Source organism: Emys orbicularis, chromosome 1 (assembly GCF_028017835.1).
Source record: "Emys orbicularis isolate rEmyOrb1 chromosome 1, rEmyOrb1.hap1, whole genome shotgun sequence".
Lineage (NCBI taxonomy): Eukaryota > Metazoa > Chordata > Testudines > Emydidae > Emys > Emys orbicularis.
Genome location: NC_088683.1, coordinates 305,777,610 through 305,803,532, shown reverse-complemented (window position 1 = coordinate 305,803,532; position 25,923 = coordinate 305,777,610). Strand labels below are relative to the sequence as shown.

Genomic DNA, 25,923 nt, shown 5'->3' with positions numbered 1-25,923 from the left:
GAAATTCAGGACACAGGACAGCGTGTAGTAATTTACTGCATATTTGCACAGTATAAGCCAAGCTACAAGCACATAACAGAAGCAAGGACAGGAGAAAGGTTTTGTTTTGTTTTTGTCAAAGAAAATTCTGAAGAGCAGAAAAGTAGCACAAAGGAAATACCTTAAGATCTCGCCTTTCCAGGTGTAAAAGCTCAGAGCCTCGGATGTCATGGCTGATGAAGATTTCTTTGTACTCTCCCAAACTGAGCAGATCCAGCCAAGCAGCAACTTCATCTGTGCCCCATTTTTGAACTACCAAAGTTAAGAGCAAAACCCCCTTAATTTCTACATGCTCAAATGCATTACAAGCAAAGGTTAGGCCAAAGAGAGTGGAAAACAGAGTAGAACTGCCGTGCTAGCAAAGGGAAAGGTTAAAGGTGTCATTTCCACAAAAACTGAGTTTCTTTTTACATGCAGGTTAGAGGTTAGCAATAAACATTAGAAGGTATCTAAACAAAGATGGGGTTCTTTGCTTTGCAGCCGTGCTTTCAGCTTTACTCCAGTTTCCTCAATAAAGCCATCAAACCTCATATACTTCAACAAATTCACTTTTAATCATCTTAGGATCAGTGGTGCAAGATCCAGGTTTGTTCCACTGTATACTAATGACACTTTATTGGTTGCAGTGCAGTCAGAAAAAAAAACACACTTCAAATACTAATTAAAATGTAAAATCAACATATATACTGTACTCCTATAGCGATCACAGCATGCAAGCCCAACTTCAGAAGTTTTTCTAGTGCTCTTAATTAATGCAACAAACATTCCATTAACCACACCGGTTGCACAGGCCATTAAAAAGCTCTCTGTCAACATTGTTCTCTAAGGTTAGTTGCCCACATTAGTCTTAATAGGCCAAGTTTATTCAAAGAAACTAGTTTTATGTTACTATTATTCTTTTGTACCTTTGTTTATCTTTCATTCAATGTTGATTAGCTTCAGACTGAAGTACTCTAATATGCTTTATATTTTAACATATTAGTGAACTGAGAAGCTGAGAAGCTAAATTCATATTAACAACTGTAGAGAGCTTGTTTTGCATTTGAGGGCAGTGTAACACACTGCCTGCTGTGAAAGACCAAGGCGTTGGAGCAGTTTTAGGTCTGTTGTGACACCAGTTATTTTCAGGGCATAATGTTAAGGCAGTATGTTCACAGATAACAGTGGGGAGAGAGGAGAGTGGAGTTTGTTCAACTTCTACTAACTAATTAAGAGAGCAGGATTTTGTTTGATGTACAGAATTAACTGTAGTGAAAACTTATTTGGGACTTTAAAGGACAACTGGTTCAATTAAACAAGTGTTAATGAAAGCCATTGTGCAGCCTCTCAGACTACCCTGAAAAACTGGAATCAGTGCTTTATACAGAAACAGAACTGGTTTATGAATGACTTGTGTTGGCATGGAGTTAGTTAAATAAAACCACCCAAACAGACACATGGGACCTTCTATCCCAAAAGTAGATGGCAAAACAGTAGCTACTGAAGTATTTTTTAAAATACTTCTTCTATTCACCTAGTTGTTTGGGGATCCTATTGACACAAACCTGCTAAATGTACTGCATGAAATCCTCATCCCATTGACTCATCAATCAGCAAAACTCCCCCTGACTTCAGTGGAGCTAGGATTTTATCCTCTAGGTGTCGCACATTATTTTAGCTATTATGAAAGATATGAAATCATGTTTTCTTCCAAAAGTTATGATCTTTCTTGCAATGTCAAAACACATACCAGGCTGAGGGCTGCTCTTATGCTTTTGGACTTTTTCCTTTTTAAACTTTGGCACTATGCGAAATACTGTACTTCTGTTGTTTCTCTTAGAATAATCCAGAGGGGGATCCTGCATGGAAAAAGAGGAAAACAACCGCTAAACTTTAAAATTGCTTCACTTGATGATGGGGAATTCTAATTTACTCTTGTCTAGTGAAATACAATTATTTTCACTTAGGAGTAAGTGGCCTACCTCATCATCATTTGGTTGGAAAACATAATAAAGCCATGGAATCTCAGCAAGTTTTCTCAGTTCAGTCTCCACACTGTGTAATGCATCAGACAGCAGCTCTTCATGGGGGGGATCCAGTTGCTGTTTACGAACAAACCAGAAAAAGAATGTTAAATGGCTGCCTTATACCACATTTAATTTCCCTGCGCATGCATTTCACCAATCCAGAGACTGCATTTGGGTTGGTCCTAACTACAAGAATGACTAAAACAGCTAAAACTTTGGTGTGTGCCCACCTATCTGTTTCTGCCATCACTCATCACACTCCAGAAATATAAATGGAGATTTAAAGCACATGGGAGAGTCTCCCAAACTAATGGATGTACAAGCCCAGAGAAACCAAATTTACAGTACGAAATTCCCGTGTCTTGTGGTCTTGGACTTCCATCAATCCAGAAGCACAACTGGTAATCAGCACAGTGCCAAATGTAAAAATATTAATATTTTGTGCTTTTCCCAATTCTGCTATAAGCTCATAGTTGTATGCTCTTATTGCTGGACTATGATGTCACGCAACAAGGGAGGTAAGAATTTAATAAAGGCCAGTGGCCTGGAGAAAACTTAGATAAAAGACAGCATCAGAGAAAACAAGGGTAACTTATAGTGTCAGGAAGCCCAACGTTGCCATTCCTCAAATTTTTTCATGTGATGTACAGCTCTTCTCTGATTAGGAAGTAGAAATGGAATGGGTGGAGTAACCAGGATTCTTCCATGAAGGCCTTTCCAAGATTTCAATGTCCCTTGAATAGACTATGCAAAGAACTAGGAGCTAGGAATTCCCAAATTCTAATCCCAGCTCTGACAGTGACTCACTGTCTCTGTGGAATGAGCAGGGTGAAAAGTAGGTATGTTGGGGTCAGAAACAGTAACTAGCCCTTTGACAGCCCATTTCATCAATTGCTCTAAAAAAAAGAAAGGTAAGAATCGTTATCCCCTTTTGCAAATAAGGAAAAAAGAGTTGTGCAAGAAGGTAAAGTGAATTGCTCAGGGTCACACAGCAGGTTAATGGAAGATGTGGGAATAACACACGTCTCCTGAGACCCCATCAAGTGATCCACCCACTGTGAACTGACCATTTGGAATTGGGCCCTTAGTTGGAAGGAGAGTGGCGCACACACACCACAATAGAGTAACGGTCATTTTAATGAGTTTTGAAAATTCTAACCCATGTCACCAAGAAGGAGCTATTAAGATGTGAGCTTTGTCTGTCTTCCATGCCACTATAGATAGTAGAGCGAATGGGGGAAATACATGCGCACATGCACAGAGTCTCCTGCCCAGTGATGACAACTGTCATTCAACAAAAACAAATTATTATCTTTGTTTTGCTAAAACAAAAACAAAAAAATCCATACTGAATTCCACATTCAGGTTATTTTGAAAATGACCACCAAAATCAGTACAGTTGCGCCCCTTTGAAAATGAATTTAATATTAATTAATAATTTATTTTATACTACTTCCACATTTTCAGTCTTCAATATGCCATAGAGCAGTGTTTCCCAAACTGTGTTCCGCGGAACACTGGTGTTCCGCACGATGTGAATAGGTGTTCCATGAAAGAATCATAATTTTTAAAAAGGGTCTTTCAATTTTTTTTAATTTTAAATTTGGCATATTTAGACTCATAGACTTAGACTCATAGACTTTAAGGTCAGAAGGGACCAATATGGTCATCTAGTCTGACCTCCCACATGATGCAGGCCACAAAAGCTGACCTATTTGAAGCGTAGTTTACAACTCTTTTTGAATGACTATAATTTAACAAACTCTTTTTCCTGTTATTGATAGATCTCGTATTGAATATCATGGCGTACAGAGAACGTGGCACGCAAGTATGTTGACATCTACCCCTTCGGGCACGTTTCAGTTAGTGACGTCGTACCCCTTCCGCTCGAGGCTGCACGAACTGCAGTGGTATGCACACACCATTCTCTTTACGCCATATTGAATATAACATATTCACTCAACATGTTCAAACCTGTGGGTCTTTACCGTGTGTGCGATAAGCACAACTAAACTAGCTTCGCTCGAAACAATATAAATATTTGTGACAAACAAAATTTGACAAAAATCAGTATTTCTAAATATTGTTACTAAACCTAATCACCATGGATTTGTGGCTAAAAGAAGGAACTTTGAAACGAAAAGCAAGTTCTTCTGGTACTCCAACTGTGGCCGAAATAAACGAGCAAAATATTGTGACACTTCAAAGAGAGGATGAACAATCGCAGTCTTTTGTTGCCGAAAAATCTGTTAGTACTAGTGAGTTATCCACGGTGAAAGAATTTCCATCGAAGTATATCAAAAAACAAGAAGAAGCAGGTGTTAAAAGACCGAAACGAAAGTATGATGAAAGTTATTTGTCTTTTGGTTTTACGTGTGTTGGAAATAAAGATGTTCCTGATGCACAGTGCATCATGTGCAACAAAATACTAGCAAACAGTTCATTGGCTCCTGCTAAACTTCGTAGGCATTTGGAAACCAAGCATGCTGAATACAAAGACAAAGATATAAGTTTTTTCAAGAGGAAGCGTGACTCACTTGGAAATTCTAAACTTTCGATGATTAAAATTGCTAAAACAGACAACAAAAGTGCAACAGATGCATCTTATCAAGTAAGTTACCGTATAGCGCTTGCCGGAGAAGCTCACACTATTGGAGAAACACTTATCAAGCCTTGCGCGAAAGATATTGTAACGTGCATGTTGAGCGAGCAGTCTGGTAAAAAAAATCAATGCTGTACAGTTATCAAATAATATTGTTGCACGTGTAAGGGGACTGTTGCCCTCTTACTAACATTCAGTGGGGGTGTTTTGATTGGCTTGCTCCCAGTACTAAAAGGGGAAGGGTCGATGGCAAATCAGGAGCCTGAGACTGACAGTCCCCAGGAACAATGGGGAGAGGCCAATGCTCCAGATCAGCCTGATTGACAGGGCGGGCAGGCTAATCAGAGGGTCAGGAGGCCAGGGAGGTCCCGTCCTCCGTGTGAACTGGAATGGCCTGGAACAGACAGAGTGGGGCCGAGCTAAGGAGAGAGCAGGGGCCCGAGCTAAGTTGCTGGGAGCAGAGCTGCAGCCCCAAAGCCAGAGCACAGCCCAGAGAGAGCAGACCTGCCCTGGGAGGAGAGCTGCAGCAACCAGAGCCAGAGGGGCCAGACAAGCAGCCAGGAAGCAGGTCAGAGCTGGGAGCAGAGTCACAGAAGCAGCCTGCAGAGCAGACCTGTCCTGGGGGCAGAGCTGCAGCAACCTGAGCCAGAGAGGCCAGAGAAGCAGCCCAGGGAGCTGAAGGCAGAGCAGCAGCAGCAGCCGTGCTGAGGCAGAGTGGAGCTGGAGCTGGGGCTGGAGCAGTCCGGAGCTGGGTGCGGTGAGCAGCTGGGGAGAGTGAGGGGGACCCTGGCAGTGGGCCCAGCACAGGGAGATACCTCAGCCAAGAGGCCTTGCAGGCCAGACTTGGAGGGGGATCGTAACCCTGACAGGGCGGGGGCGACGCTGGGAAGAAGGGTCCTGCCACCTAGAGCCTGAGAGTGTGTGGCCACCGCCAGAGCAAGTGTCCAACCCGCAGCGTCTCTGCAGCACAGCCAGGGCCTGAGAAGGAGGCCCGGGACCTACAAGGAACAGACTGTGAACTGCCCTGACGTTCCAGAGACACTGCTTGTGATATTCCCTGCCTCAGAGCAGGGTGATGTGTTTCCTTTAACCTTTTCCATTTTTCCTTATTCTTTTTTAAAAGTAATTGTTAATTAAACAACTTGTATTTGCTTTAAATTGTATAAAATGATCAGTGGGTCAGGGAGGTGCCCAGTGCAGAGAGAGTACCCCGGAGTGGGGACACCCTAGCCCCTGTCCTAGGTGACCACAGCAGGGTTGGGGGTCAAGCCCCCCAGGAATCCTGGGCCCAGCCTTGTCGGGGTTTACGAGGACTCTGCCAGACAGGAGAGTGGAAGGGGAGTCCTCAAGGGCAGGGAGGCCTCTGGGTAAAGGAAGTGGGAGCGAGGACTCGGATCCTTTCGCTAGCCCACTTCACCGGGGTAGTGCAGAAGCCAGGAAAGTTCCCCACAATAGCGGGACCATTCCCCCGCTTACACACGCCGTATTAAAGATCTTGCCGATGACATAGAAAAAGAACTAGTTTGCCAACTGAAAATTTGCCATGAGTATTCATTGCAGCTAGATAAGTCCACTGACGTTTCAGGACTTGCTGTGCTACTAGTATTTGTCCGATATAGATTTAATAATATTATTGAAGAGGACCTGCTCTTATGTGAATCTCTGCAAAGCAACACAACTGGAGAAGAAATATTCAACTGCATCAACAATTTTATCAGAAAGCATGAAATTAGTTGGGGAAAATGTATTGATGTATGTACTGACGGTGCTCGGGCAATGATCGGGAATATGAAGGGAGCTGTAACGCGAATCATAAGTGTGGCACCAGAAAACACTAAGAGCCATTGTGTTCTACACAGACAATCACTTGCAGTTAAAAAAATACCAGCATATCTGAAAATTGTGCTCGATGAAGCAGTACAAATTATCAATTTTGTCAAATCTCGACCACTTCAATCCAGGTTATTTAAAATTTTGTGTGAGGAAATGGGTAGTCAGCACAAAGCACTTCTTTTACATACGGAAGTGAGGTGACTATCCAGAGGAAAATTGCTTGTGAGGCTTTTTGAGCTTTGTAGTGAACTATTGATATTCTTCACTTCAGATAATTCAGGACGAAAATTTAATGACTGTCTGACAAATTCCTCATGGCTAATGAGGCTTGCGTATCTTGCAGATATTTTTGCAAAATTAAATGAAATTAATCTGTCTCTGCAAGGAAAGAATGTGACCATTTTTACTACAATGGATAAAATTTCGTTGTTAAAAAAAACCCTGGAATTCTGGGCATCTTCTGTAGAACCAGGGCCGGCTCTAGGTTTTTTGCTGCCCCAAGCAAAAAACTTTTTGGCTGCCCCCCCGCCCCCTCCCAGCCCTGGTCTCTCTCTCTCTCTCCCCCCCCCGCCCAACTGCATCCTCCTGCCGCCCCAGCCCTGGGTCACTGGTAACTCGCTCCCAGGGCGGGTCATTCAGCAGGAATTTTGGATGTGCAGAGAACACAGACAAGATTGGTTCCCATATGGTTACAGAACTGCAGTAAAGTGGAACAATTTTCAGCTTGTGTGATTGAAGGATATCTGGATGCATATTACAAGACTGTCCTACATAAATGAGGAAAAGTTGAGGTGCTTTTATTATTCTTTTGTTCCACTCCTGAAATCCAGGACCTCTATGGTGGCATTCTCAGAAATGCTCCCAGTTCCACGCGCAGGGCCAGGTAGGCAGGCAGAGCTTCAGAGTCTCAATGCGTGGATGAGACGATGGTGTAGAGAGGAGGGGTTTACATTCATTAGGAACTGGAGAAACTTTTGGGATGGGGGGAGCCTATACAGGAGAGATTGGTTTAGGTGGAGCCCAAGTGGAACCAGACTGCTGGCACTAAACATTAAAAAGGTTGTAGAGCAGTTTTTAAACTAGGAGATGGGGGAAAGCCGACTGCTGCAGAGGAGCATGTGGATTGGACAGAGACTTCTCTTAGGGGAGAGTCTAATGATAGAGAATGTCCAGGTTATAGTCAGGAGCAGAGGCTGGAAGAGGATAATGTAAGGGCCAGATCAGATGATAAACATTCACATAAAAAAGAATCTAACACATCAGAAAAGGGCAGACAAATAGATAGTGACAAGTTTTTAAAGTGCTTGTACACAAATGCTAGAAGTCTAAATAATAAGATGGGTGAACTAGAGTGCCTCGTGTTAAAGGAGAATATTGATATAATAGGCATCACAGAAACCTGGTGGACTGAGAGCAATCAATGGGACACAATCATTCCGGGGTACAAAATATATCGGAAGGACAGAACAGGTCGTGCGGGGGAGTGGCACTATATGTGAAAGAAAATGTAGAATCAAATGAAGTAAAAATCTTAAGTGAATCCACATGTTCCATAGAATCTCTATGGATAGAAATTTCAAGCTCTAATAAGAATATAACATTAGGGATCTATTATAGACCACCTGACCAGGACAGTGATAGTGATGATGAAATGCTAAGGGAAATTAGAGAGGCTATCAAAATTAAGAACCCAATAATAGTGGGGGATTTCAATTATCCCCATACTGACTGGGAACATTTCACTTCAGGACGAAATGCAGAGATAAAATTTCTCGATACTTTAAATGACTGCTTCATGGAGCAGCTGGTACGGGAACCCACAAGGGGAGAGGCAACTCTAGATTTAGTCCTGAGTGGAGCGCAGGAGCTGGTCCAAGAGATAACTATAACAGGACCGCTTGGAAATAGTGACCATAATACAATAGCATTCAACATCCCTGTGGTGGGAAGAACACCTCAACTGCCCAACACTGTGGCCTTTAATTTCAAAAGGGGGAACTATGCAAAAATGAGGGGGTTAGTTAAACAGAAGTTAAGAAGTACAGTGACTAAAGTGAAATCCCTGCAAGCTGCATGGGCGCTTTTTAAAGACAACATAATAGAGGCCCAACTTCAATGTATACCCCAAATTAAGAAACACAGTAAAAGAACTAAAAAAGAGCCACAGTGGCTTAACAACCATGTAAAAGAAACAGTGAGAGATAAAAAGGCTTCCTTTAAAAAGTGGAAGTCAAATCCTAGTGAGGCAAATAGAAAGGAGCATAAACGCTGCCAAATTAGGTGCAAGAATGTAATAAGAAAAGACAAAGAGGAGTTTGAAGAACGGCTAGCCAAAAACTCCAAAGGTAATAACAAAACGTTTTTTAAGTATATCAGAAGCAGGAAGCCTGCTAAACAACCAGTGGGGCCCTTTGATGATCGAGATACAAAAGGAGCGCTTAAAGACGATACAGTCATTGCGGAGAAACTAAATGGATTCTTTGCTTCAGTCTTCATGGCTGAGGATGTTAGGGAGATTCCCAAACCTGAGCCAGCTTTTGTAGGTGACAAATCTGAGGAACTGTCACAGATTGAAGTGTCACTAGAGGAGGTTTTGGAATTAATTGATAAACTTAACATTAACAAGTCACCGGGACCAGATGGCATTCACCCAAGAGTTCTGAAAGTACTCAAATGTGAAGTTGCGGAACTATTAACTAAGGTTTGTAACCTGTCCTTTAAATCAGCTTCTGTACCCAATGACTGGAAGTTAGCTAATGTAATGCCAATATTTAAAAAGGGCTCTAGAGGTGATCCTGGCAAGTCTAACGGCTGTACCGGGCAAATTAGTCGAAACAATAGTTAAGAATAAAATTGTCAGACACATAGAAAAACATAAACTGTTGAGCAATAGTCAACATGGTTTCTGTAAAGGGAAATTGTGTCTTACTAATCTATTAGAGTTCTTTGAAGGGGTCAACAAACATGTGGACAAGGGGGATCCAGTGGACATAGTGTACTTAGATTTCAAGAAAGCCTTTGACAAGGTCCCTCACCAAAGGCTCTTAAGTAAAATAAGTTGTCATGGGATAAAAGAGAAGGTCCTTTCATGGATTGAGAACTGGTTAAAAGACCGGGAACAAAGGGTAGGAATTAATGGTAAATTCTCAGAATGGAGAGGGGTAACTAGTGGTGTTCCCCAAGGGTCAGCCCTCGGACTAATCCTATTCAATTTATTTATAAATGATCTGGAGAAAGGGGTAAACAGTGAGGTGGCAAAGTTTGCAGATGATACTAAACTGCTCAAGATAGTTAAGACCAAAGCAGACTGTGATGAACTTCAAAAAGATCTCACAAAACTAAGTGATTGGGCAACAAAATGGCAAATGAAATTTAATGTGGATAAATGTAAAGTAATGCACATTGGAAAAAATAACCCCAACTATACATACAATATGATGGGGGCTAATTTAGCTACAACAAGTCAGGAAAAAGATCTTGGAGTCATCGTGGATAGTTCTCTGAAGATGTCCGCGCAGTGTGCAGAGGCGGTCAAAAAAGCAAACAGGATGTTAGGGATCATTAAAAAGGGGATAGAGAATAAGACTGAGAATATATTATTGCCCTTATATAAATCGATGGTATGCCCACATCTCGAATACTGCGTACAGATGTGGTCTCCTCATCTAAAAAAAGATATACTGGCACTAGAAAAGGTTCAGAAAAGGGCAACTAAAATGATGAGGGGTTTGGAACGGGTCCCATATGAGGAGAGATTAAAGAGGCTAGGACTCTTCAGCTTGGAAAAGAGGAGACTAAGGGGGGATATGATAGAGGTATATAAAATCATGAGTGATGTGGAGAAAGTGGATAAGGAAAAGTTATTTACTTATTCCCATAATACAAGAACTAGGGGGTCACCAAATGAAATTAATAGGCAGCAGGTTTAAAACAAATACAAGGAAATTGTTCTTCACGCAGCGCACAGTCAACTTGTGGAACTCCTTACCTGAGGAGGTTGTGAAGGCTAGGACTATAACAGCGTTTAAAAGAGAACTGGATAAATTCATGGTGGTTAAGTCCATTAATGGCTATTAGCCAGGATGGGTAAGGAATGGTGTCCTAGCCTCTGTTTGTCAGAGGGTGGAGCTGGATGGCAGGAGAGAGATCACTTGATCATTGCCTGTTGGTCCACTCCCTCTGGGACACCTGGCATTGGCCACTGTCGGTAGACAGGATACTGGGCTAGATGGACCTTTGGTCTGACCCGGTACGGCCGTTCTTATGTTCTTATGTTCTTTGTTTCTATGGGGAATTTGCCAATGCAATATCACTGTCTTCCTTTTAAACAAATAAAACTAAAACTTAAAAAAAAAAAAAAAGCAATGGCTGTTGAAAATAGCAATTCCAGTCCTAATAACCACTGGGAAGCATTTCTTGCTCAATTTATTCTACTTTTTCTACAGCAAGTTACAATGGATCAGTATATTTGATTTGGGAGAAATGAAGTAACAGCTGCCCAAATTGAGCTTGAGCACTCCTGAATTTTGAGGGTGTTCAAATCTGGAAGGCAGGTGCTAGATTCCCTTTCTGAATATTAGCTAAATCTGGAAAGGAAAAGTCAATTTCTGCTTCCATGGCTCAGAAGTGGAAATCCTCCTAAGTGCCTGATACTGTATCTAAAGCTGCCCAGGTCCAGAGCCTCCCCTCCCTTACTTTTCATTTTAAATTCTAGTGGGATCCACGAACCTCCCTTGCTAGGCTTCAGATAGAGAGGGGCACTGTCCATTTAGTCCACCCAATTCTTTCTCTGGGGGAGAGCCCAGAGCTGGGGCGGCAGGAGGTGCGGGGCGGGGGGGGAAAGAGCCCAGGGCTGGGGCGGCAGGAGGTGCGGGTGCGGGGGGGAAGAGCCCAGGGCTGGGGCGGCAGGAGATGCGGATGGGGGCCAGAGCTGGGGCAGCAGGAGGTGCGGGTTGGGGGAGAGCCCAGGGCTGCAGCAGCGGGGGGGGGGCAGGTGGGGGCCAGAGCTGGGGCAGCAGGGGGTGTGGGTGGGGGAGAGTCCAGGGCTGGGGCAACACGGGGGTGCGGGGGGAGCCCAGGGCTGGGGTGGGGGGCGGCAAAAAAAACTAGAGCTGGCTCTGTCCCTACCGTTCACAGCAAGCTGCAGCATGAGGTTTCAGTTTCACACTCCTTCCCCCTCCCTTTCCTGTTAATTGCGGCCGAGGGAATGCTGGGAAATGTAGTTCTTTCCCTGCTCCAGGGCTGGCTCTATAGGCAGGGAGCTAACCAAGGAACTACAGCTCCCAGGGCCCCCTGTTGGTTCTCAGCTCCCATGCTGGATTCTTGCGCCCCTGCAAATTTGCCGCCCCAAGCAACTGCTTGCTTTGCTGGTGCCTAGAGCCGGCCCTGTGTAGAACAGAATAACTTCGACTGCTTCTCTACAGTACATGAATTTCTGACTGAAATAAATTCTACAGTCCATGAAGAAGTTTCCAGCACCATTTTACAGCACTTACGTGACTTGCAGGCCTCTTTATTAGAATATTTTCCTACAACTACTAATGATAATGCTTGGGTTCGAAATCCGTTTGTAATTACAGCCAAACCAGTTGGCTTTACTGCGCATGATTATGAAAGCCTAATTGACTTAATTTCTGACTCTGATTTGAAACAAAAGTTTAAGGATCTTCTGCTGAATAATTTTTGGAGCAGCCTAATAGAAGAGTACCCTAATGTGACTAAATGTGCAGTTCGAATGCTCCTTCCTTTTGCTACAACTTATTTGTGTGAGACGGGATTTTTGTATTATACTGCAACAAAAACCAAATATAGGAATAGACTTGATGCTGTGTCCGACATGAGGATTCAACTTTCCAGCATTATTCCTAATATTAAGCGAATTTGTGATAGAAAAATGCAGAAACACCAATCTCATTAAATCCAAATTTGTATTTCTGTTTATAAAAACAGATTTTCCTAGTAAAAATCTAATTTGTTTGGTGTTTGTGTATATATAAAAACAGTTTTTTTTAAGTAGAACACTGTTTTTAATTTTGACTCTTGCACTTGATTTTTGTACTACTTTATATGCGCTTTCCAGTTAGAAATTGTTAGTTCAAGTTATTTTAAATTTGTATTTTGCTTTGTTTTATAAAATAAAATATATTTGAGCATAAATAATGCAATTTTTTATTTGAAAACCGACTACAAAATAATATTATAAGTGTTCCGTAATAGGCTAAAAAGTGTTCCGTGGCCAAAAAAGTTTGGGAAACGCTACCATAGAGTTTTGTACTGAAATGGAGCACTGTGTAGAAGTTGTAATGGAGGAAGCTGGAAATATCAGCTGAGACTTTTGGCACCAGGAAAGATGTTGATGGCCATTTGTGATGTGGGATAAGCACAATAGCTGGATATTTCTGCTAAAAAGATCCATCATGTTGAAATTTTAAATTGCCATCATGAGGTTTCAGAGTAAACACCCCACTGAGATCGATGGGACCATTCACACTTTTCAGAGATACAGTTTGGGGTTGGGATCAGACTCAAGCAGACACATGGCATCAGTTTAAACTGCCATTACATTTTCAAAATTTCAAATTTAATTTTCATAATTAAGAGGACTTGAAGTTCATTATTTTTCTATTGAAATGAAAGCATAGATTCTAGGGCACAGTTCAGCATCGAAAGGTTGGATTCTGTGTCAAATTCTGCAGAGTTACAGAATACATGGTATCATGGATTCGATTTCAAGAGTCCATTTGTCTGTGGCCAAGATAGTCCAGACTGGTGCTCTTGCAGAGGGATCTGTAGGGACTGGACCTGCTGGATAGCAAAGATTTACATGGTTGTTGAAAGGGCCTTTGATCTCTAGTTCTGGAGGAAAAAAATGTTCTTGAGATATCTTGGTAGGTAGAATTAATTATAGGTATAGTAAAATACTTTCTTCCTTCTTGCCATTAGAGTATCTGTATGTTAACATTTTTTTGTAGCGAGAGCTCTTCTCTTGTAAAATGTTACTGTTTAGTGTAATGGGATTGGAAATCTTAGTTTTCCCTTGTTATGGGATTTTTTGAAGGGATTCTTTTTAAAGAAGTTTCTAAGATTTATGGAGAAAATACAAGAGTCACAGCAGCCTTAATTTTTTTTTTTCCCCACAGGCTGCTTGATGCTCTGAGTTGCACAGTGGTGTTTGGGGGAGGCTTGGAGTCTGGGCATAGATGACAATGAAGCCTCTCTCTTTCCTTTGAGGAGGACATCACTTTAGAATGTTTTCATTTTCTGGATTATCCTGTTTTTGATTTGTTCTTCTCAGGGGAAGATGAAAGAAGTGGACTGGTCCAAATGGAATGGGTTTCCTCAGATGGCACCTATCTAAGGTCTCACAAAGAGTCTCAGAGAATTACATTTTGGCAGTGGAAAATAAATTAATTCTGAACTTATAGTGAGAAAGTGAACTAAGGGCCTGATCCTGCTTCCACTGAAATCAATAGTGAAACTTCAGCAGAGATAAGAGAATTGACCAACTTAGTGCAAGATCTCTTCTCTGCATGTCTAACAGACCATGAAGTCTTAGAACCTTCCTGTTTCTAATGGAAAGATTAGCTCAGTGAATTAGAGTCTGACTTGTCAATTAGACCTTCTCAGTAGGGGGAGGAGAAGTTTAAGATGGAAGGAGCAACACTGGTAGAGACAACCCCAGCTGCCTCCCCCTCCCAAAAAAAGATCAACAGGCAGTACAGGCAATGATGGTATCAACTGCATGGCTGTCAGGAGCACTGGGCGCCGAAAAGGGGAGTGTGAAAGAACTGGACAGATGAAAAGAGGTAAAAATAAGAAAGGAGCAAATTAAGAGATCTGCTTCCTTGTCAGGGGAGACAGTTAAACTGGAGTATGGTGCCTGATTGGCAGTTTAAGTAACACCAAAAATTTCAGCTGTATCCATCATCTCCATGGGTCAGCCCAACCTACATGTTGTTTCAGCACTGATGGAAGTACAAGCCAACAAGACTGTCCAAGGCTAAGTTTTAGTGCTGATTCACAAATGAGAGTTATGAGCATCTCTAAAGTCAACACGCAGACTGACACAGAAAATATATTGATATCAGATAACAGCCTTGTTTAAAAAAAAATGGTTTAGCATAGATACTCGAAGAGTGAGGTTGTGCCCTCTATTGGCTGAAAAATGAGGGGTTTCAGTGTGTATGATTTCATAATTTAAACATGTCCTATCATCCCTTGATACATTATACCACTTTTAGAATAGCATCCCAATCATCACCTGAAGACTGTTCAACCAAATTCCTTTCCCCAAACATTTTAAAGCCCAAATATTGCATTCTTGCCTCCACATTAACATATAGGAATTTGAAATCTCAGCAGATTTTTTCCCCCTATATTGGATAAATTTATCTAAAGAGCATTGTTCCCTTCCTAAAGTTAAATAAAGCAGAGCATGTGCCTAACATGTTAATATTTCTAGAAGTGAACTGCTGACACAGTCTTCAGATGGCAATGATTTTAGTCACTATGGAAATAGAGTGGATTTGTACCATTTATTTAGGATGTGAAAGGGTCTTTATCTTAATACCATTCCTTTCAGACTCAAGTCCCTCTACAGGAAAATATTCCAATCGATATCCATTTGTAATTACCACACACTTAGGGTAATTAATAAAATATTAATAAATTTTCTCCTGAATCTGAAGACTAAAGGCATGAAAAAGACATAACCATTCCTACTTAGGCTTGGTCTACACTTACCCCCCAAGTCGAAGTAAGGTACGCAAATTCAGCTACGTGAATAACGTAGCTGAATTCGACATACCTTACTTCGAACTTACCGCGGTTCAGACGCGGTCCACACGCGGCAGGCAGGCTCCCCCGTCGACTCCGCGGTACTCCTCTCGTCTAGCTGGAGTACCGCAGTCGACGGCGAGCACTTCCTGGTTCGATTTATCGCGTCCACACCAGACGCGATAAATCGAACCCGGAACTTCGATCCCCAGCCGCCGAACTAGCGCGGCAGTGTAGACATACCCTAAGTGTATCAATTGATAGAAGAGCATGAGGAACCCTGTTTCTTTCCTCCTCCCCTCACCATATCAAATGTACCAATTTCTAACTGTATGTCCAGAGCACAATGTGTTATTATTGAACAACTTAACTACTTATAGATCCACAAACAAGCAACCAGGAGAAGAGATGCAATGACTTTCAATGCCAACAAAACTTTACTGGACACTCATCAATTAACAATGGTTTCGGAAGAGAAACTAATTCCTGCCATGCTGCAGGTGAATGGACTAGGAGAACAATTCATAATCCATTCCAACTCAAATAATAGGTGTAGTATAAAATCCTCTGATTCAGCCTTTTATAGGTTTCGGGGTATAGTATTTCATTGCACTATAACGCTATGGTGCTCCTTTAGAGAGGCATGACATACACAGGGACAAGTTATACAACATTTATTTTATCTTCTTACCAAAGGAACCCTTCCTACTAGTAGAGATTCAGTTTCATTATGTAGTGCCTTCACATTGACAGCAATTTCAATGGCAGTATTTCTGGTAAGACTCTGGGGAATAGAAGCAAAACAGTCAAATAAGTTAAACTGTGAGCACAAGTACATTGAGTTTACAATCCCAACCTTGGCCAGTTTTTCCAAAAGGAATCAGCTTGATCCAGCTCTGCTTGACAAGTTTATTCTACCAGACCAAAGGGAATAAGATATAGAGCAATGTACAGAGGCCAAAATCTGATCTCAGATGCATCTCTACAACTGCCACTGAAGCTTGTGGGAATTTCACCTGTTTATTTAGGGGCAGAACAGACCATATTAGTTTACATAAGAATCCAGAATGGAAGAGGGGGAAATGTACTGTATTTGCTGGTTGGTTTTCACCTGACTCTGTTTACTGAGGGCTCAGATGTGCTAGAGTATCAAGTGACTAGCCACATGTTCTTTATGGCTGGCTAAGGCCACTAAAGAAACTCTGGGCCTTTTATTAACAAGGATCATTAATGAGGATTGTTCACATCACACTTGAGGGGGTGAGCTGCCACACTTTAACAAGCAGTGGTTAGCCTGCATAGTTACTATGGTGATGAGGGCTTAAGTAGATTATGTTAGGTTAGACAAAATTGGACCGACAAACTCATGCTCATGAAATCATGTTAGTGCCCAGATCCTGCAAAAGCTCAAATTGTGGGGGTTGGGCTGGGAGATAAGGAGCTCAGTTCTGCTCCTCCTGAAATTCTCCCACTAGCACCATGTCCTCCATTAAGATGTATGTGCATCTGTGTGAGTGTGCCCACATGACTGTACCTGGGTGTAGTTCTGTGTCCATCTCCCAGCACTCTGAGTCATGCCCTTAATGCTATGCTCTGCTGTGCCCCTGTATCTTCCTTTGCCCCCCTCTATTTCCAATATGCTTAATGTCCCACTCCCACTTAGGTCCAGTTTCCACAAAAGGGAATGTTTTTCCACCCAGCAGTACCTTCCTCCTCCCCATTGAGGAGGGTGAGATGGGAGCTGTCAGGTATCCTCTGCCTCTTCCAATGTGCTCCAGGTCTGGAGGAAGGGAGTCTTTCTCCCCCTTCCTCTTCCCTCTGGTTGCCCCTGCTGGTGCTGCCTCTGCCTTTCAGACTCACTGAAGTAGAGTCTCAACAGAGCCCATCAGCTATTAAGTGGCCCTACAAGCGTAAGGAGGGGGTGCTGCGGCTGCTGCTGCAGGCGCAGGAGAAAAAGCATGGTTGGTTTCCTCCCCATCCCATTCGGTGGTTGTGCCTATGTCACACTCTTAAAGTTAAGCATGTTTGCAGGATCAGGAGCCTGGGATATCAATTACCTCAGCAGTTAACATGCTAGCCACTGGAAAATGGTGACTAGGACTACGGGACTACTCCAGTGTCTCCAGAAACACTTCTGCACACAGGGGCTACAGTTGATTTATTATTAAATAAGGCTTTGTTGTTCCTTTACCTCAGGAAACCTTGGATTGGCTTTATTTAATGCATGTGAACACGCATTGACAGCATGAGCCAGCTCCTGTTCCAACAGGCTGTGTATTTTTGCTGCTTCACAGATTCTACAAAAATATGAAAAACAGGAAAGGTACTTTGTCACCTTCTTTTACGACCAGTTAAAATGTGATTAAAAAATTAAAAAACATGGACAGAACATTTACACTAACTGTCCTAGAGTCCTATGTATATTTCTACATATCTAAAGCTTAAATATAAGTATCACCTTAGACAACAAAGCACTCTGCTCTCTTGTCTAAATGACATTCTTAATACAGAAGATCTGCTCTGCTTGAGGAACGTGTATTGTCTTAACTGGCATGTCATCCTACCAGCAATGGGTACATATAGATTATACTGATTCAACCAGAAATATTCATTCACATAATTCATACAGGAAACACATTCTGAAGAGAATTATTATGGTGGTGTCATGTGACAATCTGCATATCCTGTTAGTGATGCGTAATTATAAGAGGACAACCCGTTCAAATGCAACATAAAACTGAATTTGATCAATTGTGATCATTAAAATTCTAATGGCACTTACAATCTAAGTACATTTTTTTACAACAGTAAAGGTATTAAACCAGAGGTGGGCAAACTACGGCCCGCGGGCCACATTCGGCCCACGGGACCCTCCTGCTCAGCCCCTGAGCTCTTGGCCCAGGAGGCTACCCCTGGCCCCTCCCCCTGCTGTTCCTCCTCTCCCACAGGATGGGGCAGGAGTTCCAGGGGGGCAGTCAGGAATGGGGGGGGGTGGATGGGGCGGCGGGGAGACAGTCAGGGGCAGGGTTTCCGGGGACGGTCAGGGAGAAGGGGTGGTTGGATGGGGCAGGGGTCCCAGGGGGGCAGTCAGGAAGGAGAGGAGGGGTTGGATGGGGCAGCAGGGGGCAGTCAGGGGCGGAGGGTCCGGGGGCCGTCAGGGGACAGGGAGGGGTGGATGGGGCAGGGGTCCCTGGGGGTGGGTGGGGGCATCAGGGGACAGGGAACAGGGGGGGTTGGATGGGGCAGGAGTCCCAGAAGGGCCGTAAGGGGGCGAGAAGCAGGGGGGGACGAATAGGCGGTGGGGGCCGGGCCACGCCTGGCTGTTTGGGGATGCAGAGCCTCCCCTAACCGGCCCTCCATACAATTTTGGAAACCTGATGTGGCCCTCAGGCCAAAAACTTTGCCCGCCCCTGTATTAACTTATGACCTGGCTAAATTTCTTATTTACATTATGTCTACATAAATTCCCCCTTTCTGCCTACCTGAGTCATCCCTGCAGTTTAAACTGAATATGCTGTTCTACAATTCCTGTCCTAAACTTGTGCAGTTAAACAGTTGCTCTAGCAGTGTCTGGTTCATGACATGATTTCTGTATTATAGCAGAAAATACTGTATTGAGACAGTGAGCCCCATAATACAGTACACTGTAAACTGGTATTTTTACTTGTTCATAACAGTCTCAAAAACACTTTTTAAACTGAAAATATCTATGTGAATCTCTGTCCAAAGGTGAGCATTTTAAAAAACATATACAAAACTGGTTCGGCGATTTTTCAAGTTGAGATTGATGGGATGACAGGAGGGAAAGTAAAAATTCCACAAACATATGTTGCAACTGAAATTTTGCACTTGCACAACACAGAAGGCTCTAGTTAGAAACATCAAATGTGGTGCTATCCTAGACATTGCTGAACCAGGAAAAGCAATCCAAGTTCGAAGACAATCCCTGTTTTAAAATTATGAAGGTCTGAAAACAGTGTGTGTGTCTGCATATGTGTGATAAAACATTTTTAATCCAGAGACTCTCCACTGGATATCGAGAGAGGCCCCTCCCTAAACACATCTATCATCTCAGACATAAAATATCTCTCATTCAGCATCATCACTTAGGGTGCCTTTGTAGCAAGACTAAGGGTATTTACACTATATTCTGTTGAAAGATATCATTTGAAACAGAAAATGGGATAAAATGCAACATGAGTTTGCCGAAGACAGATCATGCTAGACTAAGCCATATGTTTCTCTGATAAGATAACTGATTTTTAAAGACAAGAGAAATGCAGTAGATCTAATCTATCTGGACTTCAGTAAAGCATTTGACACAATGGACTATTATTAGTTAAGATAGGGATTAATATCGGAATTGGAAACTGGGTAAGAAACTGGCTAAAGAGGGGACGACAACAAGTTATGCTGAAAGGAGAGCTATCAGGCTGGAGAGAGGTTACTAGTGCAGTTCCTTAAGGATTGCTCTTGGGACCAATCTTATTTAATATTTTCTTCAATGACACTGGCACAAAAAGTAGGTGTGTGCTAATGAGAAGAGCTAGTTAAACTAAAGGACAACATTTTTGCGAACAGGGGCTGCTAGTTTGGAAGGGGAGTGGGAAGGGGGCGAGGGTCCCTTGCCGGTTCTATCTGTTTTCCCATTATTCCCCTTAAAACCTATAAACCAACTACATTCAAAACTTCTTGCTTAAACAACCCTTTCAGCGGACAGGGGGCTGCAGACGGGAGTTTGACAGAGGGAGGCTTACGATGGTTAGGAAGACCCGCAACACCTGTGCCAGCACTGCTTCTGTCTCCTCCACCTGCACCTGTAGCCAGACAGAGCGCCTGAGCATGGATGCTTCTACCCAGATCCTGGTGTGGTTTTGCAGAGACTGTAACTTGTAATTTCCACTTACTGATATCCAGGCTGGGGGGACCATCCAATGTGAAAGGTGCCTGCTGGTGGAATCTCTCAGGCAGCAGGTGGGAGAGCTACAGGAGGAGGTGGCTAGGTTGAGGAGCATCCGAATCCACGAGCAATTCCTGGACAGTGTCCATGTGGAGACAGCTGAGGTAGCTGTCCCAGTACACAGGACTGCTGATACACCACTGGTGGAGGAGGAGATGGCTCAGGGTGGACACTGGCAGCTGGTTACTTTTGGCAGCAGGCAGTGCTCCACCCCTGCTCCGAACCCTCCCGCCATGGTAATAGGTAACCGTTTTGCTCTTCTTGATACAGGAAAGAAGGAATCACCCCCTACAGTAAAGGAGGAGAAGCCTCGTACCCCTAAGACTGGGAGGTCTGCTGCCACCACTGCGAATAGGAAACGTAGGGTAGTGGTGGTCGGAGACTCTCTGCTGAGGGGGACGGAGGCACCCATCTGTCGCCCTGACATTTCATCTCGGGAGGTATGCTGCCTGCCGGGAGCCCGTATCCGAAATGTTATGGAGGCATTGTCGAGGATTATCCAGCCCTCTGACTACTACCCCATGCTACTCATCCATGTGGGCACAAATGATACTGCACGGTGTGACACTGAGCGGATCAAGAGTGACTACAGGGCTCTGGGAGTACGGGTGAAGGAGTTTGGAGTGCAGGTGGTATTCTCTTCGATTCTTCCTGTCAAAGGTAGGGGCCCGGGCAGAGACAGATGCATCATGGAGGTGAATGCCTGGCTGCGAAGATGGTGTCGCCAGGAGGGCTTTGGCTTCCTAGACCACGGGATGCTATTCGAGGAAGGACTGCTAGGCAGAGATGGCATTCACCTTTCGAGGAGGGGAAGGACCCTATTTGGACACAGACTGGCTAACCTAGTGAGGAGGGCTTTAAACTAGGTTCGACGGGGACAGGTGAGCAAAGCCCACAGGTAAGTGGGGAACATAGAGACCTGGGAGATGGGTCGGAAACGAGAGGGAGTGTGGGCTATATTGGCAGAGAGAAAGGAGGGTCAGGACAAAACTGGGAGGAAAGATCAAACCAGTATCTTAGATGCCTATATACAAATGCGAGAAGTATGGGTAATAAGCAGGAAGAACTGGAAGTGCTAATAAATAAATACAACTATGACGTTGTTGGCATCACTGAAACTTGGTGGGATAATACACATGATTGGAATGTTGGTGTGGATGGGTACAGCTTGCTCAGGAAGGATAGACAGGGGAAAAAGGGAGGCGGTGTTGCCTTATATATTAAAAATGTACACACTTGGACTGAGGTAGAGATGGACATAGGAGATGGAAGTGTTGAGAGTCTCTGGGTTAGGCTAAAAGGGGTAAAAAACAAGGGTGATGTCATGCTAGGAGTCTACTACAGGCTACCTAACCAGGTGGAAGAGGTGGATGAGGCTTTTTATAAACAAGTAACAAAATCATCCAAAGCCCAAGATTTGGTGGTGATGGGGGACTTCAACTATCCGGATATATGTTGGGAAAATAACACAGCGGGGCACAGACTATCCAACAAATTCTTGGACTGCATTGCAGACAACTTTTTATTTCAGAAGGTTGAAAAAGCTACTAGGGGGGAAGCTGTTCTAGACTTGATTTTAACAAATAGGGAGGAACTCGTTGAGAATTTGAAAGTAGAAGGCAGCTTGGGTGAAAGTGATCATGAAATCATAGAGTTTGCAATTCTAAGGAAGGGTACAAGGGAGAACAGCAAAATAGAGACAATGGATTTCAGGAAGGCAGAGTTTGGTAAGCTCAGAGAACTGATAGGTAAGGTCCCATGGGAATCAAGACTGAGGGGAAAAACAACTGAGGAGAGTTGGCAGTTTTTCAAAGGGACACTATTAAGGGCCCAAAAGCAAGCTATTCCGCTGGTTAGGAAAGATAGAAAATGTGGCAAAAGACCACCTTGGCTTAACCACGAGATCTTGCATGATCTAAAAAATAAAAAGGAGTCATATAAAAAATGGAAACTAGGACAGATTACAAAAGATGAATATAGGCAAACAACACAGGAATGCAGGGGCAAGATTAGAAAGGCAAAGGCACAAAATGAGCTCAAACTAGCTACAGGAATAAAGGGAAACAAGAAGACTTTTTATCAATACATTAGAAGCAAGAGGAAGACCAAAGACAGGGTAGGCCCACTGCTTAGTGAAGAGGGAGAAACAGTACCAGGAAACTTGGAAATGGCAGAGATGCTTAATGACTTCTTTGTTTCGGTCTTCACCGAGAAGTCTGAAGGAATGCCTAACATAGTGAATGCTAATGGGAAGGGGGTAGGTTTAGCAGATAAAATAAAAAAAGAACAAGTTAAAAATCATTTAGAAAAGTTAGATGCCTGCAAGTCACCAGGGCCGGATGAAATGCATCCTAGAATACTCAAGGAGCTAATAGAGGAGGTATCTGAGCCTCTAGCTATTATCTTTGGAAAATCATGGGAGACGGGAGAGATTCCAGAAGACTGGAAAAGGGCAAATATAGTGCCCATCTATAAAAAGGGAAATAAAAACAACCCAGGAAACTACAGACCAGTTAGTTTAACTTCTGTGCCAGGGAAGATAATGGAGCAAGTAATTAAGGAAATCATCTGCAAACACTTGGAAGGTGGTAAGGTGATAGGGAACAGCCAGCATGGATTTGTAAAGAACAAATCATGTCAAACCAATCTGATAGCTTTCTTTGATAGGATAACGAGTCTTGTGGATAAGGGAGAAGCTGTGGATGTGGTATACCTAGACTTTAGTAAGGCATTTGATACGGTCTCGCATGATATTCTTATCGATAAACTAGGCAAATACAATTTAGATGGGGCTACTATAAGGTGGGTGCATAACTGGCTGGATAACCGTACTCAGAGAGTTGTTATTAATGGTTCCCAATCCTGCTGGAAAGGCATAACGAGTGGGGTTCCGCAGGGGTCTGTTTTGGGACCGGCTCTGTTCAATATCTTCATTAACGACTTAGATATTGGCATAGAAAGTACGCTTATTAAGTTTGCGGATGATACCAAACTGGGAGGGATTGCAACTGCTTTGGAGGACAGGGTCATAATTCAAAATGATCTGGACAAATTGGAGAAATGGTCTGAGTTAAACAGGATGAAGTTTAACAAAGACAAATGCAAAGTGCTCCACTTAGGAAGAAAAAATCAGTTTCACACATACAGAATGGGAAGAGACTGTCTAGGAAGGAGTATGGCAGAAAGGGATCTAGGGGTTATAGTGGACCACACGCTAAATATGAGTCAACAGTGTGATGCTGTTGCAAAAAAAGCAAACATGATTCTGGGATGTATTAACAGGTGTGTTGTGAGCAAGACACGAGAAGTCATTCTTCCGCTCTACTCTTCTCTGGTTAGGCCTCAGCTGGAGTATTGTGTCCAGTTCTGGGCACCGCATTTCAAGAAAGATGTGGAGAAATTGGAAAGGGTCCAGAGAAGAGCAACAAGAATGATTAAAGGTCTTGAGAACATGACCTATGAAGGAAGGCTGAAAGAATTGGGTTTGTTTAGTTTGGAAAAGAGAAGACTGAGAGGGGACATGATAGCAGTTTTCAGGTATCTAAAAGGGTGTCATAAGGAGGAGGGAGAAAACTTGTTCACCTTAGTCTCTAAGGATAGAACAAGAAGGAATGGGCTTAAACTGCAGCAAGGGAGGTCTAGGTTGGACATTAGAAAAAAGTTCCTAACTGTCAGGGTGGTTAAACACTGGAATAAATTGCCTAGGGAGGTTGTGGAATCTCCATCTCTGGAGATATTTAAGAGTAGGTTAGATACATGTCTATCAGGGATGGTCTAGACAGTATTTGGTCCTGCCATGCGGGCAGGGGACTGGACTCAATGACCTCTCGAGGTCCCTTCCAGTCCTAGAATCTATGAATCTATGAATAATCAGCACAAGAACAAATGGGCCATGAATAAATTTAGGCTGGAAATTAGAAGAAGGTTTCTAACCATCAAAGAAATGAAGTTCTGCAACAGTCTCCCAATAGTAGTAATGGGGGCAAACAATCTAACTAGTTTTAAGATGGAGCTTGATAAATTTATGGATGAGATTGTATGATGGCATGCCTGTGATAGTACGGGACTGGACTCGATTACCCAGGAGATCCCTACCAATCTGTGTCCTATGTTTCTCTGAAACATTCAGTAAACTGACTTAAAAATGAGTGAGTGGCTTTGCTTGCGGTACACTCAAAACAAATACTTTCTTTCTAGCTCTGAGAAATGGTACATCTATGAGTTTAAAACAGTGATATCTGAAAAAGAAGTTATATGGCTAAACCTACTTTGATTATCAGAAAATAAAATATCAAAGTGTGTATTATTATATGTATGCAACAGGGCCAACTGAACAATTTTTGGTCAGAAAATTATATGTTCAACTAAACAAGTATTTTTGTGAAAAGTGTCTGCTTTCTGCAGAAAGTGCTGAGTTTTCATCAAAAACTCTCTGGACAAACATTGAAAACATTCAGTTTTTGGCAGAAAATGTTTGATTTATCAACACAAAGTCACAAATTTTCATGGGAGAAAACAACATTTGCTGATCTGCTATAGTATATAAAATAGACTTTTAAAAATACTGATACTGTGATAACAAATCTTCAGTCAGAATATAGAAATACCCTCAGCTTTATAAATAATTTTACCTTGGGGAGTATGCTACTAACCCATTTGTTCTACTGTACCTGGTAATAAGTTCTTCTGCAGCTTGTGAACACAGCTGGATCTGTGCAACTTCTTCTTCCATAGCCAACTCAACAGCCTGTTGAGGGTACAAGTGAGATCGAAGGACAGGTTTGCAGGAATCATACTTCTGTTTGTCTTCCCAAGACTTTAGGGTATTTTCAAAAGCCTGATGAAAATGGTATGATACATTAGCTGACAGGACTTGCCGTTTTTTATTTCAGCTTATTAGGCACACAGATTGGTACATCATTTTACATAAATATTACAAATACTCCACACTATAAATGGTGTTAAGATTAGTTTTTAAAACTAAATTTAGAGAACAACAGTTTCTTCTGTGAGTAACATCTCTCCCCTGTCCTCCGTAAAATATGCTGTTAGAGACAAATTTACATGAAGACATTACTGTAGGCATTCTTTGTCAGGACAAGATGTTCTGAACCTTATGCTGAGCACAGTGGGAATCTAACAGTCATGCAGAGTCCAAACATGAAAACAAGAAAAAAAAAAAAAGGCCTAACAAACTTGCTTTAAACAACAAAGTAGCTATCATAACACAAGTCATGATGAAGGGAGAGGACTGAATTCAGCATCCACTCAGGCCAATGGACAGAGGAACTATGGGGAAGTTAGGAGCATTTACACCAGGGGAGGGCAAACTACGTCCTGCAGGCCGGATCTGGCCCCTCAGGGCTTTCAATCCGGCCTGCCCTGGCCCCATGCCGCTCCCGGAAGCAGCCGGCACCACATCCCTGCGGCCCCTAGGGGACGGGGAGGCAGAGGGCTCCGTGCATTTCCCTCACCTGCAGGCACTGCCCTTCCCCCGCCCCCCCCCCGCAGCTCCGATTGCCTGGGAACGGGAAACCGCGACCAATGGGAGCTTTGGGAATAGTACCCACAGGTGAGGGCAGCGCGCTGCGGAGCTGCCTGCCCCACCCCACCCCCAGAAGCCACTGCCGGACATGCTGGCCACTTCCAGGACAGGCGCGGGGCCAGGGTAGGCAGGGAGCCTGCCTTAGCCCTGCTGCGTGCCGCTG

The 25,923-nt window shown here is 43.2% G+C and overlaps 1 protein-coding gene across 3 annotated transcripts in view; it reads right to left on the bottom strand.

Annotated features, from left to right (window-relative positions):
• Nucleotides 1-25,923, bottom strand: part of DGKH (diacylglycerol kinase eta) — a 90,977-nt gene that overhangs the window by 7,529 nt on the left and 57,525 nt on the right. For 2 of the 3 annotated variants that reach the window (XM_065404272.1, XM_065404265.1), the window contains 5 exons: nt 24,886-25,052; nt 17,447-17,552; nt 15,947-16,039; nt 2,001-2,120; nt 1,769-1,877 (listed from right to left, as the gene is read on the bottom strand). In XM_065404272.1, the coding sequence (XP_065260344.1) occupies nt 1,769-1,877; nt 2,001-2,120; nt 15,947-16,039; nt 17,447-17,552; nt 24,886-25,052 (595 nt within the window). Of the gene's footprint in view, nt 1-160; nt 292-1,768; nt 1,878-2,000; nt 2,121-15,946; nt 16,040-17,446; nt 17,553-24,885; nt 25,053-25,923 lie in introns of all 3 variants that reach the window. The other variant, XM_065404257.1, reaches the window with a different exon arrangement.